At 39.2% G+C, this 15103-nt stretch overlaps 1 protein-coding gene across 1 annotated transcript in view; it reads right to left on the bottom strand.

Moving 5' to 3' along the window:
* Window positions 1-6620: 6620 nt before the first annotated feature.
* The window catches only part of TBC1D4 (TBC1 domain family member 4), a 160425-nt gene continuing 151942 nt past the window's right edge, over window positions 6621-15103 (bottom strand). Inside the window, exons 17-19 of the mRNA XM_054013266.1 lie at window positions 14784-14953; window positions 12759-12935; window positions 6621-8951 (exon numbers count right to left, since the gene is read on the bottom strand). Coding sequence (XP_053869241.1) covers window positions 8718-8951; window positions 12759-12935; window positions 14784-14953 — 581 coding nt within the window. The 3' untranslated portion in view covers window positions 6621-8717. The remainder of the gene's footprint in view (window positions 8952-12758; window positions 12936-14783; window positions 14954-15103) is intronic.

Genomic DNA, 15103 nt, shown 5'->3' with positions numbered 1-15103 from the left:
ATTGGCTACTGTTTCTAAGATATTTAAGTTTTTAAATTTTATGTCTGTGTATATTGTGTTGATAGTAGAGTTTTAATCATAAATTGTAAACCTAGGTCTTTTCATGTGTTTATGGTTGCTTTACATGATAATATTTCACCTGTCCTGTTTATGTAACACTTTAAAAATCAGCAAAAGGGTTATATAAATAAAATTTATTATGAAACAAAAGGCAAAAAACTATTATGTACATAGTTTAGTCCTATTCAGTGTCTACTCGGTGCTTCTTGGCTTGTCTCTTGTATTCATTAAATGGAGCATCTCTTGTCACTGTCCAGCAGTAGTCTGCAAGCATTGATGGGCTCCATTTGTCCTGATAGCGTTTCTCCATTGTTGCAATGTCCTGGTGAAATTGCTCGCCGTGCTTGTCGCTCACTGCTCCGCAGTTCGGTGGAAAAAAATCTAGATGAGAGTGCAAAAAATGTATCTTTAGTGACATGTTGCAACCAAGGCTTTTGTATGCCTTGAGGAGGTTTTCCACCAACAACCTGTAGTTGTCTGCCTTGTTGTTTCCGAGAAAATTATTGTTATTAAAGTTATTGCCACTAACTGGAAGGCTTTCCATGCTGTCTTTTCCTTGCCATGCAGTGCATGGTCAAATGCATCATCTCAAAGAAGTTCATGAATCTGAGGACCAACAAAGACACCTTCCTTTATCTTAGCTTCATATAACCTTGGAAATTTTCCACGGAGGTACTTGAAAGCTGCTTGTGTTTTGTCAATGGCCTTGACAAAGTTCTTCATCAGACCCAGCTTGATGTGTAAGGGTGGTAACAAAATCTTCCTTGATTCAACAAGTGGTGGATGCTGAACACTTTTCCTCCCAGGCTCCAATGACTGTCGGAGTGGCCAATCTTTCTTGATGTAGTGGGAATCTCTTGCACGACTATCCCATTCGCAGAGAAAACAGCAGTACTTTGTGTATCCAGTCTGCAGACCAAGCAAGAGAGCAACAACCCTCAAATCGCCACAAAACTGCCACTGATGTTGGTCATAGTTTATGCACCTCAAAAGTTGTTTCATGTTGTCATAGGTTTCCTTCATATGGACAGCATGACCACTGGAATTGATGGCAAAACATTGCCATTATGCCATAAAACAGCTTTAAGACTCGTCTTCGATGAATCAATGGACAGTCTCCACTCATCTGGATCGTGAACGATGTTGAGGGCTGCAATCACACCATCGATGTTGTTGCAGGCTACAAGATCACCTTCCACGAGGAAGAATGGGACAAGATCCTTTTGACGGTCACGAACATGGAAACCCTAACATCACCTGCCAGGAGATTCCACTGCTGTAGTCTGGAGCCCAACAGCTCTGCCTTACTCTTGGGTAGTTCCAAATCCCTGACAAGGTCATTCAGTTCACCTTGTGTTATGAGGTGTGGTTCAGAGGAGGAGGATGGGAGAAAATGTGGGTCCTGTGACATTGATGGTTCAGGACCAGAAGTTTCATCCTCTTCGTCTTCCGACTCAAGTGAGAATGATTCTGGTGCATCAGGAACCGGCAGTCCTTCTCCGTGGGGTACTGGGCGTGTAGCTGATGGAATGTTTGGATAATGCACAGTCCACTTTTTCTTCTTTGACACACCTTTCCCAACTGGAGGCACCATGCAGAAGTAACAATTGCTGGTATGATCTGTTGGCTCTCTCCAAATCATTGCACTGCAAAAGGCATAGATTTCCTTTTCCTGTTCAACCACTGGCAAAGATTTGTTGCACAAGTGTTGCGGTATATGCGTGGGGCCCACCTCTTGTCCTGATCTCCAATTTTGCAGCCAAAATAAAGGTGATAGGCTTTCTTAACCATAGTGGTTATACTGCGCTTTTGTGATGCAAAAGTCACTTCACCACAAACATAGCAGAAGTTATCTGCACTGTTCACACAAGTACGAGACATCTCTGCTCACTTTGGCTAAACAGAAATGTGTCCCTTTGCAAAATCAAACACTGACAAATAAGAGAGCATGACACTGTATGATTTCTAGAGCTGATATAGGGCAATTTGTTCAGCAGAGTGATGTAAGCTTTGTTATGATTGCATCATCCATGACTTCTAGGAATAACATGATGCAATTCATATCATGTATGACGTAATACCAGCTTCAGATTGCATCATTCATTGTTTTGCCTAAAAAGCAAGTACTGTCCAAACCCAGTCATAGATTTATTCATAGATCCAGTCAAAGATGTATTTTAGTCATTTCTGGTTTAAATTGAGATCCCTTCCCTTTATCTGGGCGGAGGGGTAGCTCAGTGGTTTGAGCATTGGCTTGCTAAACCCAGGATTATGAGTTCAATCCTTGAGGGGGCCATTGAAGGAACTGGGGTAAAAATCTGTCTGGGGATTAGTCCTGCTTTGAGCAGGGGGTTGGACTAGATGACCTCCTGAGGTCCCTTCCAACACTGATATTCTATGATTCTATAACTCATTTATCCTCTGCCATTCCCAAGTCAACGGTCGTATATACTGACCCAATAGCATATCTTGAAAAGTAGAGCCAATCAACAATTTTAAGCATCATTTTCGTTCTCGGTGACCAAGAATTAGTAAAGTTTGACTACATTTATTTCAGAAGCATTTTGGCTGTAAAGCAGTGTTATTAGAGACATGTGGTGGATGAAGTAATACCTCTTATTGGACCAACTTCTGTTGGTGAGAGAGCAGATTTTGAGCTTACAAAGACATCTTCTTCAGGTCTGGGCTGACTATAGACAGCGAAGCTCCTATATCAATCTTTATGGATATTCTTTGTCCATTAATTGTAACATCCACTCAAGGGGATTTCTTCTTTTGGCTACTGCTAGTAACATTAAACATAATATACACACAGTCTTCAGCTTTTAGCTTCTCTTTCTCCTCTGCAATATGATTAGGGTAACCAGATGTCCCGATTTTATAGGGACAGTCCCAAGTTTGGGGTCTTTTTCCTTATATAGGCTCCTATTACCCCCCACCTCCATCCCAATTTTTCACACTTGCTGTCTGGTCACCCTAAATATGATGTACCTCTCATGACCCACATTTTTCCTTCCATGTGTCTGTTTTTTTATGGTGCACATTTACAAGATGACCTCACTTCTGGCAAACCTAGCACTCAATATCCTTGTATGGGCAGGAGATATAGTCATGTTTCACCCCACAACTAAAGCAGTTGTGTGTTCTTAAGGCGGTACCTCTGTTAATTTAATGATTCATTTGCTCTGTGTGGAATGCTGGATACTTGTGCTGGATAGCCTGTGACTGGTTTGCTATGTGCTGCTTAGTGCGTCTGTGTAACTTTAAAGCATGCTATGCAGCTACTTCCATGCTTTGTGCTATTTCCTGAGCTTTTTTAAAATCTGAGGTGGATTCTGCCAGCAGACATCTCTGAATTCTTTCATAACTGATACATTAAAAGCCGTGGCTATGGTATCTCCAAAACCACAGCACTGAGACAAATGTAGTTCTGGTACAAAAACTGACACCAACTTTCCAGGTTGGTGGGAGAAACTTAAATTTTAAACACTGCACAATCTCAGCTGGCATTGGGTTATGATGGCGCATGACAACTTTAATTAGTTCAAAATATTTGGCACTGAGCTTTTCTAGTGCCACCAAAAATCGAAACAAGCTATGTTTTTGCTCCACAAATACTCAATAAAAATGGCATGTTTCTTTTTATCATCCTCTATATCCTCTGTAATAAAGTTCTGGGAGAGTCTCTGGGTACTGAGTCCAGTCCTCCTACTCTGCATCATATGCTTTCATTTTTCCATATGCAGCCATTTTTCTTTGCAATAAAAAAAAAGTTGGTCACTTACACACACAGTATGTAGAGCTTGCTGGTGGTTGTTTTTAGTTTATCCTTGTTGCCAACATAGTATACAGAGATCCAAGACCGATTAGAACTGGAAAAGGAAATCTTTTATTCTGGTACAGGTTCACAGACCACTAATCAGCCTACATCTTGGAAAAACTTCCTCACATAATTGTTGGAACAAGTTCAGTAGAATCTTAGGGCTTCTTAACAGTAAATAGCAATTCCCACCTTGGCCACCAGGTGGAAATAAGCATACCAAAAATACTTACAACATTATAATATTCATCACTGAACATCTCCACATTCACCACACTGGCAATTCCTAACTTGATTGCTTAATTTTGCAATCTTGCAATTCTTTAATATGGTAGTTTTATATGTAATTGGCCAAGCATATGGAAGCCCTGCACTCAACTTGATGGCAAGTCTCCATCAGTATGTAATGCAATAACTTTTGAACTTTGCAACTGATCAGTTCCAAAATTGGAAATGTTCTAGGCAGCAGTAGGCAGAACCTTACTGATTTTGGTGAAAATCAGAAAATGAAAAGAGGGAGGTGAGAGATAAACAGTGCTTCTGGCATTGGGTTAGCAGAGTCACCTCAACCAGGATGGTATCTGTACAGATCAAAGAACTGATTGAAGGTAGCCATTAATGCTTTCTAGGATAAAATGCACTCCCCTCATTTTAGCTTTGCCCATTGTCCCAGTAGAGTTTAAAATGTTGACATGCTGAATGACACATCTCCCAGGCAAAAGAAATAATGGGAGTGAGGGATAGGAAGAAGAGGGCACAGAGTCCCTCCCCGACCCATCCACAAGCTCACTCGGAGATTAATATTGCAAGGGAGAGAAGCACCATCATATACCGATGGGTTCAATAGCTAGCATCAATATTAAAATCTGAACTAACTACAAAATGTAGGATCAGTTACAATCCTTTATGTTACCTAAAATCAAATTTAGCGCCAGCAAGGGAATGTGGATGCAGAAATCTTCAGGCTTCTATGCAATCTTTAATAACCTGAACCAAGCTGAAGGGGACAGTGGGCACTCAGAATTTGGACGGTCTCAATATGCCCAACTTAGACAAAAAGTTCTATATCTAATGTCCATGAAGGAAAGACACCAAGCTGAAGAGATGGTGAGTTGGTTCATTATGATGTCTGGTCCAGTGGCAGACACGAGTGGAGGTGTCTTCCGAAGATGCTAGATTCTTTTTTAGAGTTCTAGGCAAACAGGCAATTTTTTATTCTTAGCTGGGATGCAGCATTTACTAAGTATGCAAGAATGTGAAGTCCACAATGAGGACAACTGGGTGCTTCAAATTGCTGGACCTCAGAACCTCTATTACATCCTAGAATACCTCCATTTAGGCAACTCTGAGCAACCTGGGCAACATTGGAGTGAGGAGGTTAAGAAGCAAGGAAGCCTGTCTAATGCAATAGAAGGGATGACCACCACACAGACTGAGTGGCAGGATGGAGCACCTTCTCCAACACTTCTTACCTTAACTTCCCCACACCATCAGTTTAAATTGCATAAGGCATCATTCAATTCCTGTGGATTGGTGTGCATTGAGCAATAGTTTCAGAATTTCATCTTAGGAGGCGTGTGTGTGTGTGTAACAAGTGAATGTATGTGATAGGTGAATGTGGCATACAGGTTCTTTAAACTAACAATAGCTTTACACATGAAAGTAATAAACTGTACAGACATTTGTAAAAGGGATGCTGTCAGGTTAAAAAAAAATCAAGGGAAAATGCTGCTCTGCTACATTCATACAACATCTTCCATTGTTTTGCACACATATCAGAGTGGAATTTGATTCCATATATTTTAATAAGCAAATTTCTTATCTGTGTAGCCAATACCGTAAATTATTAAAACAAAAGGAATTAAAAAGAAAGCTAGTTTATTTTTTGGATTTCCCTCATTTTATGAAAATGGCCTGTCCATTTTTACATTTCTGATGCTCATGCATTAGCTTTGCAAATACTGCAAGGAAGTGTTTATGCAATACGCTCAACCCCTTTATTTTTTTTCTGCAAACCAGGAACACATTTTTATTGGTATTAGGTTTTATTGTTTATTTCAACTCATCTACCTTTTGGGCCTAAACTACTAATTAGATTTTTTTTTTTAAATAAAACAAGAATTGATAAAAAACTAGGGATTCAGGATGTAAACTATCGCATATAATGGTTTGTTATAAATATATATACATACATACACACCCTGAAAAACCTAACTAAAAGACAAATTCAACTATACTTCTGATTGTTATTCATCTTAAACAGATCTTTGTAGGTTTTATATTTGAAGCAAGCCATCCCAGAGACACATATGTTACAAATTATGCACATGTGCAGAACAAAGATCATGATGAGTGTCTCATAACATAGAATACATCGTGAAAAAATGGTTTGTCACCACTTGTCTAGCTTTTTCAAATGAGGGCACAAAAGGCGAGAGAGATTCAGATTCCTTCCTCTGAATTAAACAAATTCCCACAGTTATCATTCCTAACATATCTGTCTATTGAAAGTGAACAGATAAAAAAGGGAATTCAGGCTTTGAAATTTTGAAAAATATATTGTTTGTATAGTTTAAATTGTCATAATTTGTATTTTTCCTGTGTCCTTTTGCAAATCCTGTTTTTCCACACATAGAGACTAAACAGATTCCTTAATTTTTCCATGAAGACAGCACTGTTCCAAGTGAGAAACTGGTACTAGAAATGTGGAGAAATGAAAAAAGCCAGAAGCCATGGGAAATGCAGCAAAATTACATTTATTGGAAATTCTCCAGGCATCACATGAAAAAAATTGATATAAGAGAAACAGAGGATAAAGCACATTCAGTGCATCTAAAAAAAAAAAAAAAAAAAAAAAAAAAAAAAAAAGTAGTAGTATGTATCTGAATACCCTTGATCTTGTAATACACTGTACTGCAGTTCCCTGGGGTTAGTTCTGTATATACATATTAGCTAAAATTTACTTTGAACAAACTGCAAAGAATTGCCTCGTCACTTGGCATTTTTCCATCTGGTGCAATGAAACATTATTGAAATACCAAGTCAGATTCCATGTAATTTTATACAGTGTAAGAGCTTGCACCCGACTGTAATAAGAAAGATAAATACAGTGATTGAATGAGTACTACCAAATAAGAAAACCACCGTGGAAATAAAACTAAACCCTGCAGCAATGAGCAGCAAAGCAGTGATTCTGTTGCTTTTTTTCCTTGAAATTAACATAAAGCATTGTGACATAGAAAGCAGTTACAGTCAACATTTGCTTTCCAATCAATCTTATGCGTAAATGACACTTTGCTGAATTTGGCACTTTGCTTGATTTTTATTCTTAAAAAACAAAACAAAAAAACCTGCCTGGAATATAGCATAAATGGTAAGATAACATGATCCATTTTAACATTCAAGTAACAACTCGGACATGAATTCTAAAATACATGTCTACTACATACAAATAAACCTTCTTGCAGATTTACACTAATCACAACTGGCTTTTTCAAATCTGTAGGCATCTTACTTATTGTCCTTTGGTTGACATACATACACTAAGAAATGACCTGGGCTTACCATCCTCTGTCTAGGACAGATTCACTCATGACAGGATAATTAAAATAAGTTTACAAAGAAGTGGTGATAACAGAATACAGGAATAGCCCGAAAGCATTAAGCTGCATTTATAATACCTCCTTTCAAATGTGTGTTTCAAACCGATGCTTTAAATTGAAAGGTACATGACATTTAAAGTCTGGCTAGCTAATCCTCTTCCTATACAGTTTCACAGCACAAGCCTGCAAATTATCTGATGTATGTCTTTATCACGATGTATTTGGAGATTCAGAATGTTTAGAAATCCTAGCTCCCCACTTTATCCAGTGCCCCATTACACCTCCCACCCCCCAAAAATTAGCTATATAACTGTTGGGGGAATCAGTAAACTGTGTGACAACAGAAGGTCTTACAAGGTTTCTTTTGCATTTGAAAACGGTGTCCAGTTTTAAATACATTACCACAACATGTCACCTGTGGGAAATTAAGCTCCGAGTGCAGACCACTCTGCAGCCCCATTTCCTTCCTTCAACTTCTACTGTCAAACTCCTGGGGTGGGAGAGGCAGGAAGTGAGGTAACAACCACTTTTCTGAGTTGCTTTTTCCTGGGTTTTTAGTCTTTTGAGTTCTTTAGGCATAACTGTGACATAATGCCCGTCAATTTCAATGGGTATGCGGGAGTAACACCCTGACTGGCACATTCCAGGCAGCATATGGCATTATAATTCTCCCTATAAGAGCCACACGGTGACAGTCAGCCTTAGTTATTGTTATATACACGTCAGTAGAATTAATGACAGACACAGACACACAAGTTTACACAGAATTCCACAAAACATGTGAAACATGCTGTTCTTTGGAGGAAAAAAATACATTCATCTTTTTCAAGTATTATACAATTTATATATAAAAGACCCATTATCCTCATTTTGCTACAAGACAAAAGATATGCATCTAGAATGAAATTTTAATTTACCACCACTTTGGCTTTCATTAGTGAAGTTCTGACCTTTTCCTTTAAATCAACTCTAAATATACATCTACTTGTCACAATTAAATGCAACAGTCCTTTATTTCCCATTGTGATATATGTATACAACCATTAAAAAAAAAAAATCTATTTTGATAACCTGGGATTTGCATAATGAGAGTGACAAGGCCCATCTGCTGCTATGAGTGTCCCAGCACCGGTTTTAGGCAAACCACTACCTGCTGCCTTCCGAGTTCTTTTATAGCAGCATACATATCAATGCATTCCCTTCATATCTGAAATTATACCGCCTGCAATTCTTACTTATGGCTTATTTCCTTGCTTTGTTCTATTGTTTGGGTTGGCATTTACTTCCTTCAGGAGCAGTTCACAGTCGGACAGTGCTTCTGCTGGCAGGTATTTTCTTATTTGCTCAACAGTCTTTTGATATGCCATCTTCTCTTGTTCCAGCGACTGGATTAAGCTCCGCATTTTGTTCTCCCGAGACAATTGGTTTTCCAGGTTGGATTCCAGACTCTGAATTTTAGCATGAGCTATCTGTAAGTAGTAGTAAGAATATCAATTTACATTACCTTCTAAGAGATTCAGATTAAGACCTTTATTACCATGTGTGGTTGTACCCATTTGCCTCCATACAACTCATGGACATAATGTGATGATCTGTACAATTGTGTGAGATTATGAATTTTCTGTATGTAACTTTACAGGCTGCAGGTTTTTGTTTATTCTCCCTTGCCTTTCACATGCTAGACTGAAATTCCAAAGGGGAGGGATATAGGGCTGCTAATGGAAGGTCATTAAATTGGGATGGTCCTCTATTCAAATAGAAACATCCTAGACAACAGACTGGCTCCACCCAGGAGAATTGGTTTGCCAAGAGAGTGGTTGCCTGGTAAGGAAGACACCTGCTAAAGGCAGGTGATCTGGGAGTCACCTGACAGAGGAACTGGAAGGTTATAAAAGGGAAGGAACTGATCTATTTAAGGAACTATCTCTGCAGCATGGAGCACGGGTCACTTGCTGGAAGATTCTCTGCACCTTGAAAGTCTTTAAACCATGATTTGAGGACTTCAATGGCTCAGACACAGGTTTGATACAGGAGTGGGTGGGTGAGATTCTGTAGCCTGCGTTGTGCAGGAGGTCAGACTAGATGATCATAGTGGTCCCTTCTGACCTTAAAGTCTATGATTCTATGAGTCTATTTGGGGTTTTCAGCAATTTGGATTAACTCAAGCAGAGGGAGGTTACTGCAGGAGTCTGAAAAGGCAGTGGAACCCTACCCACCTGAACACAGATCATTCTGCAAAGGAAGGGTGACCTAAACGGTTTGTGGTTTTCTATATAATCTGAACACTGCATATTTCTTGTGTGATTAAGCAAAGAGCAATGGTGTTAGAATCCCTTACAACGTGTCTGGGAGATTCATCTGTTAAACCTGGCAGCTCTCAAAGGGGGATGCTAGACAAAGGATCTGCATCTTGAGTGCCTAGAGACCCCAAGCCAGCATTCAGATTCTGGAGGCTTAAAACACATGGGATCCAGCCGCTGGATCCCCTAATAGTCTGGTGAGTGGCCAAGAGGGGGTGCTCAAATGAACCTGTCACACCTACTTATACAGACACTGGTTCCATCTCTGAAACAGCGAATTTTAAAAATATTTATCTACGTACCATGGCTTCTTCCTAGCCTGACACTGCCCAAGGAACAGCTCAGATTCTAAGGATTCTTTGAAAGCTCTCTATGGGGAGTAGGCAAACAGAGGGAACTCAGATGAATGACTGTCGATAACAAGGAGTTGCAGCGGCAACAGATAAAGGCCCATGACTCAGCAAATTCTGTCCACAAGGAACAGACAGAAAGCAAATGGGAGCTTTCCAAAATAGTACCAAAGGAAGAAACGGACATTCTTGGCTTTGACGGGCCCTAACTAGCAAAGAGACTTCTGTAAAAAAAATTAAATAACTGGGATAAGAAACAGTTACCAAGAGAATCTAGATATCTGATATGGAAGCCACGTTCCCTTTTCCAAGTGAAGATGGATGAGGACTACATGTGTGTTCAGTGTAAACCAGATTCCTTCATGGAGGAAAGCACAGGGCCATGAACAGTGGTGAATGTTTCTGGGAGAAATGAAGGAACCTTAACCAGATACTGTGACCAAATGCATCCCTGTATTCACACCCTACACACCATTGTAATAATCTTTGTACAAAATTTGCCTTGTGAGGTATCCTTTGAAAACTAACAACTCACTGGTCAATATCATGGCAAAATGCATGTAGCAACATTATATGCAAAGTTATGAACAGAAGCTGAAATTATGACTCAAGGTGTTTACCAGACCAATCAAAGGAAGCAGCCACTGGACTTTGGGAGAGAGCCAACCCAAAATTTGGTTAGTCCCATTGCTGGGAGCATGCAATAAGGGATTTTACCTTGAGCCAAGTCTAGTTTGTTAAGTTTTAGCACGAGAAAGCATTTTATCTTTATTTCTCTTGTAACCAGTTCTGATTTTACACTTGTACTCACTTAAAAATCTCTTTGTAGTTAAATAAATATGTTTTATTCTTTAATTAAAACTAACCGAGTGTTGTGAATTGTTTAGGTAACTCCATTTCAAATAGAATACTGTTGGATATTGTTCTGTTACAGGAGCAACAGACCTAAAATATCTAAACTGCCCAGGAAAGTGCTGGACAGTGCAGAACATATATTTCGGGGGGAAGTTTGAGACTGGGAGTGTGTTGGGGTCACCCGAAAAGTGGTAACCAAGGCTGATGGAAGTCAGAGTCTGGAGTGTGCTGGCAGGCTGCAGTTATACACAGACATGCAGACAAGCTGATTGTGAGTGATCCAAGTTGGAAGCTACAGCAGCAAAAGCATTGTCAAGCCCTCAACATTGCAGGGCAGGGGTGACAGACCCTCACTGGTCTGGATTGCACCCCAGAATGTCATAGATACTATATATAAAAAAAGGAAACATCAGAAACGTGACAGATCAATACACAGGATAGGATGGTTATAGAGGAACAAGAAATCAGATGGAGGAATGTTGTAATTAGGTAGAATAGTAGAGATATGTAGAGGGAAAACATCTATGGAGCCTGCCAAGTCAGTCACCAAAAATAGCTATTCTACCCTTTTTGGAGGAGGAAAAGCTGGCATATTCTCAATCTGTTCCTAAGACAGACACTAGTCCAACCAGTAACCAAAAACCAAACTGAAAAAGGACCATCACAAGAAAAGAAAGTGCAAGTGATCCTGGTCAGCAGCTCCACAGAGACAACAATGGCCCACAAAAAGGTTCATAATAAATATCACAATACAGGTGCATGGTAGCTGGAAAAATTGTGGGGATTTTCCACTGAATAGTACACCTGGAAACAAATAAAACCAAGCAAAAGAAGATTTGGTATCACAGAATTATAGGGTTAGAAGGGAACATAAGGGTCATTTAATCTAGCCCCCGCCAAGATGCAGGATTTGTTGTGTCTAAACAATCCAAGACAGATTGGTTTCCAGCCTCCTTTTGAAAATCTCCAATGAAGGAGCTTCCACAACCTCCCTAGGCAGTCTGTTCCATTGTCCTACTGGTCTGACAGTTAGGACATGAATTTCTTCAGTGATCTGAAAATGGAAATAGAACTGAAGATGAGGCCTACAGGTGAACTTCTGAGATCCTTCCAGTGCTATATGAAAATAATAAGTAGATTGCTACTAAAGATTAACTGGTCTGGTACCATGGAAACAAGGCTATTGTATTTTGTAATACTGCAAGATAATACAAATGGGGAAAATAATCAAAATCCAGATAGCCAATGGGAGGTATGAACTTAGAATGAAATCATGCTTTAGAATTGATAGGGAACATCCAATTGTATTTAAGTTTGCGAGGAGACAGCCAAAGCCCAGTGTGATACAGAGTATGGATGAGCCAGATATTTGCAAACTGAAGAAAAAACAAAAAGTGAGGGGAGTGGAGGAACTGATTTATGAGAAGTTTAAAAATGTTGAAGATGTACAAGTTATCCAAGAGATAATTAAGAAGGTGAGGATGGTCATAATCTACAGGTATTTGGAGAAAGTAAACATCAAGAAGGAAGAGGAATTATTTAAATAGGTACAGAGGACTATAAATGGAGTAAAAGAAAAAAATTACATCTAAAATACAAAACAAGAACTTATTGATCGCGAAAGCTATCTCCCAATATCAAGGTTTTTAAAAACCATTAAAAAAAAAAAAAACCCCACAATTTCTTAAATGACTTTACAAGAAAATCCCCTGTTGGCTGAATTTTAGGAAAAATTTAATGCCTGGTGATCAAATTATCTTTGGCTATTTACCTGTAGCTTCTCCAACAAGTCCATATTTTGCCTCTTTAGCTGACTGTTGGCCCTCTCCAATTTCTCCAAAGGTTCACCATCATCACAGGGATTCAAACCTTCCTGCAGCTCATCCTGTAGTACATGGTACTCTACTTCATAGGCATGAAGCTGTTTGGAAATATCCATCTCAAAAACCTACCAGGAGAGGGGAAAAAATAATTTTGTTTACAACAGAGAGCATTAACTTATTTTGATTAATTGGCAATTCTGCTTGGTAATTAAAATATTAAGTAAACCATCTAGCATAGACTTCATTGCCCCGACTAGAAAGGAACAATATTCAGGGAGATTTAATTGGGTCAATTATTTTATGAGACTACAGCTGATTGGATGTCAGGTTCTCAGACCCTGTAGAATTATTCTACTGACTCATCCAACAGCCAGACCATATGGCTCTTATCAGCTCTAACTCAGAAATATAAGAGGTGAAGAGAAAGATATTCAAAGATACAAGTGGGAGTTAGCGCTCATTGACTATACAGACTCTCTCCTGTACGGACAAGAAGGATGATCCAGTAGTAAGGGCAGTAGCCTAAGACTTGGGAGATATGGGTTCAATTCCCTGCTCCATCACAAACTCCTCATATGACACTGGGCAAGTCACTTAGCCTCTCTATGCCTTAGTTCCCATCTGTAAAATGGGTGTGATAGTATTTTCCTCTTTAGAAGGTTGTTGTGAGGATAACTACATTAAAGATTGTGAGGCACTTGCACATTACAGTGATGGGGGCTATATATGCACCTAACAGATGGACTGCCTTTCTGAGCCTTTGAAATATGGCTTTAGAGAGGCTCTAAAGGAAGAGAGACACAAAGGCTAGGGCGACACCAGCCTTGCAGGGGAAAGTCTTAGAAACAGTCAGCTCAGCAGAAAACTCAGGCTCGGATTGACGTTTGCTGTTTTTCAGGTGATTCAAATCTAAGCAACTCTAGATTGTGATCATTATTGAACACACACACTGAGCGACTTCTCCCTCTAATTTAGAGTTACACTTAATTCCTGATAACCCAATGAAGTTAATGATGATGCATGTTACTATTATTGTCTTATTGCTTTTTATCATATATTGTTAGGCATAGTAAGAACCACACATACCAATTCAATGTCCATGGAGATAGTAAGGCTCTAACATGGTATTCCCAACCAGTGAGGTCAGGAATTTGAGAACCATGTTTGAAAAAGCATACTAGAGTAGAACAGATAGGCTGAGACATGGGTTGGCTAGCATTGTTTTCTGGAAAAAAAAAATCCTTTCCCCATTGGTCAGGGAAACTGCTAGCAACAGCCATGTCTGAATGGGTTGTTGCGAACATGATTTTAAGCATAGTGCTAACTGGGTCATAAGGATTTTCTAAAATTCTCCCAGTGCTTCAACTAAAGGTGCTCTGAGAAAAGAAGTTAGGGTTTGTTGTTAAGATACGGTACTGGGACTGAGACGCCTTCCCAGCTTTATCACAGACTTACGATGCGACACCTCTCGGCCACAGTTGCCCTTTGGTAAAATGGGAATAATTCACAGGGTGTTGGGATGATTAAGCTTAAAACATTTTTTAAGTGCTCAGATGCAGTCCATCTAAATTCCTAGCTAAACGAAGTCAGAAAATCTTCAGTTTGATACAGCCTCTCTCTCTCCTCAGTGAAGGCTGAATTTTTCCAGTGACTTGTCTCAGACAGGAGAGATCATTTATTATAAAATACCTTTTTTTTTTTTGCCACTCACCCTTAGTTAGTGATGGATTTTTTGATCAGAGTAGAGGCCATCAAAACTATAAAAAATTGATCTGACCTACAGATTACAAGTATAGTCCAGAAAATAACTCCTTGAATTTACCGTCATAGCAACTGAGAGGGGATCTAATTGATATTATATAAATTGAAGTAAGTGACTCATCATTAGCAGAGACCCCTGTATTCATCTTAGGGTTAATATGTTATAAATAAGTCACATGGAAAGAAATAAAGGGGAAAAAAACCAACCTTACCTGGGTAATAATCTTTTCCATTTGAAGCTTAGTCATGTCTGGGATAGTGCCTTTAAGGAAATCAACAATATTCTCAAAGCTCTCACATTCCATTACAAGTGCTTCTTGGCTGCTAAGTAGACTCAGAGCTACCTTAAATATGACTTCAGTTCCTTGAAGAAAGATAATGTCTAAAACAGAAAAAAAATTGTAAATACATTGAAAATAAGGATTAAAATTATTTGGGTTAATTTTTGTACTGGGATACTTTCCTTTGCCTTTCTATATTTGAGCAGTAGTAAATTGTGGAGGGAAACGAATGTAGGGTCCATCATATTTTG

The sequence above is a fragment of the Malaclemys terrapin genome, chromosome 1 (genome assembly GCF_027887155.1).
Source record: "Malaclemys terrapin pileata isolate rMalTer1 chromosome 1, rMalTer1.hap1, whole genome shotgun sequence".
NCBI lineage: Eukaryota > Metazoa > Chordata > Testudines > Emydidae > Malaclemys > Malaclemys terrapin.
Note: the sequence above shows the minus strand (reverse complement) of the source record. Positions and strands in the feature narration are given on the sequence as shown.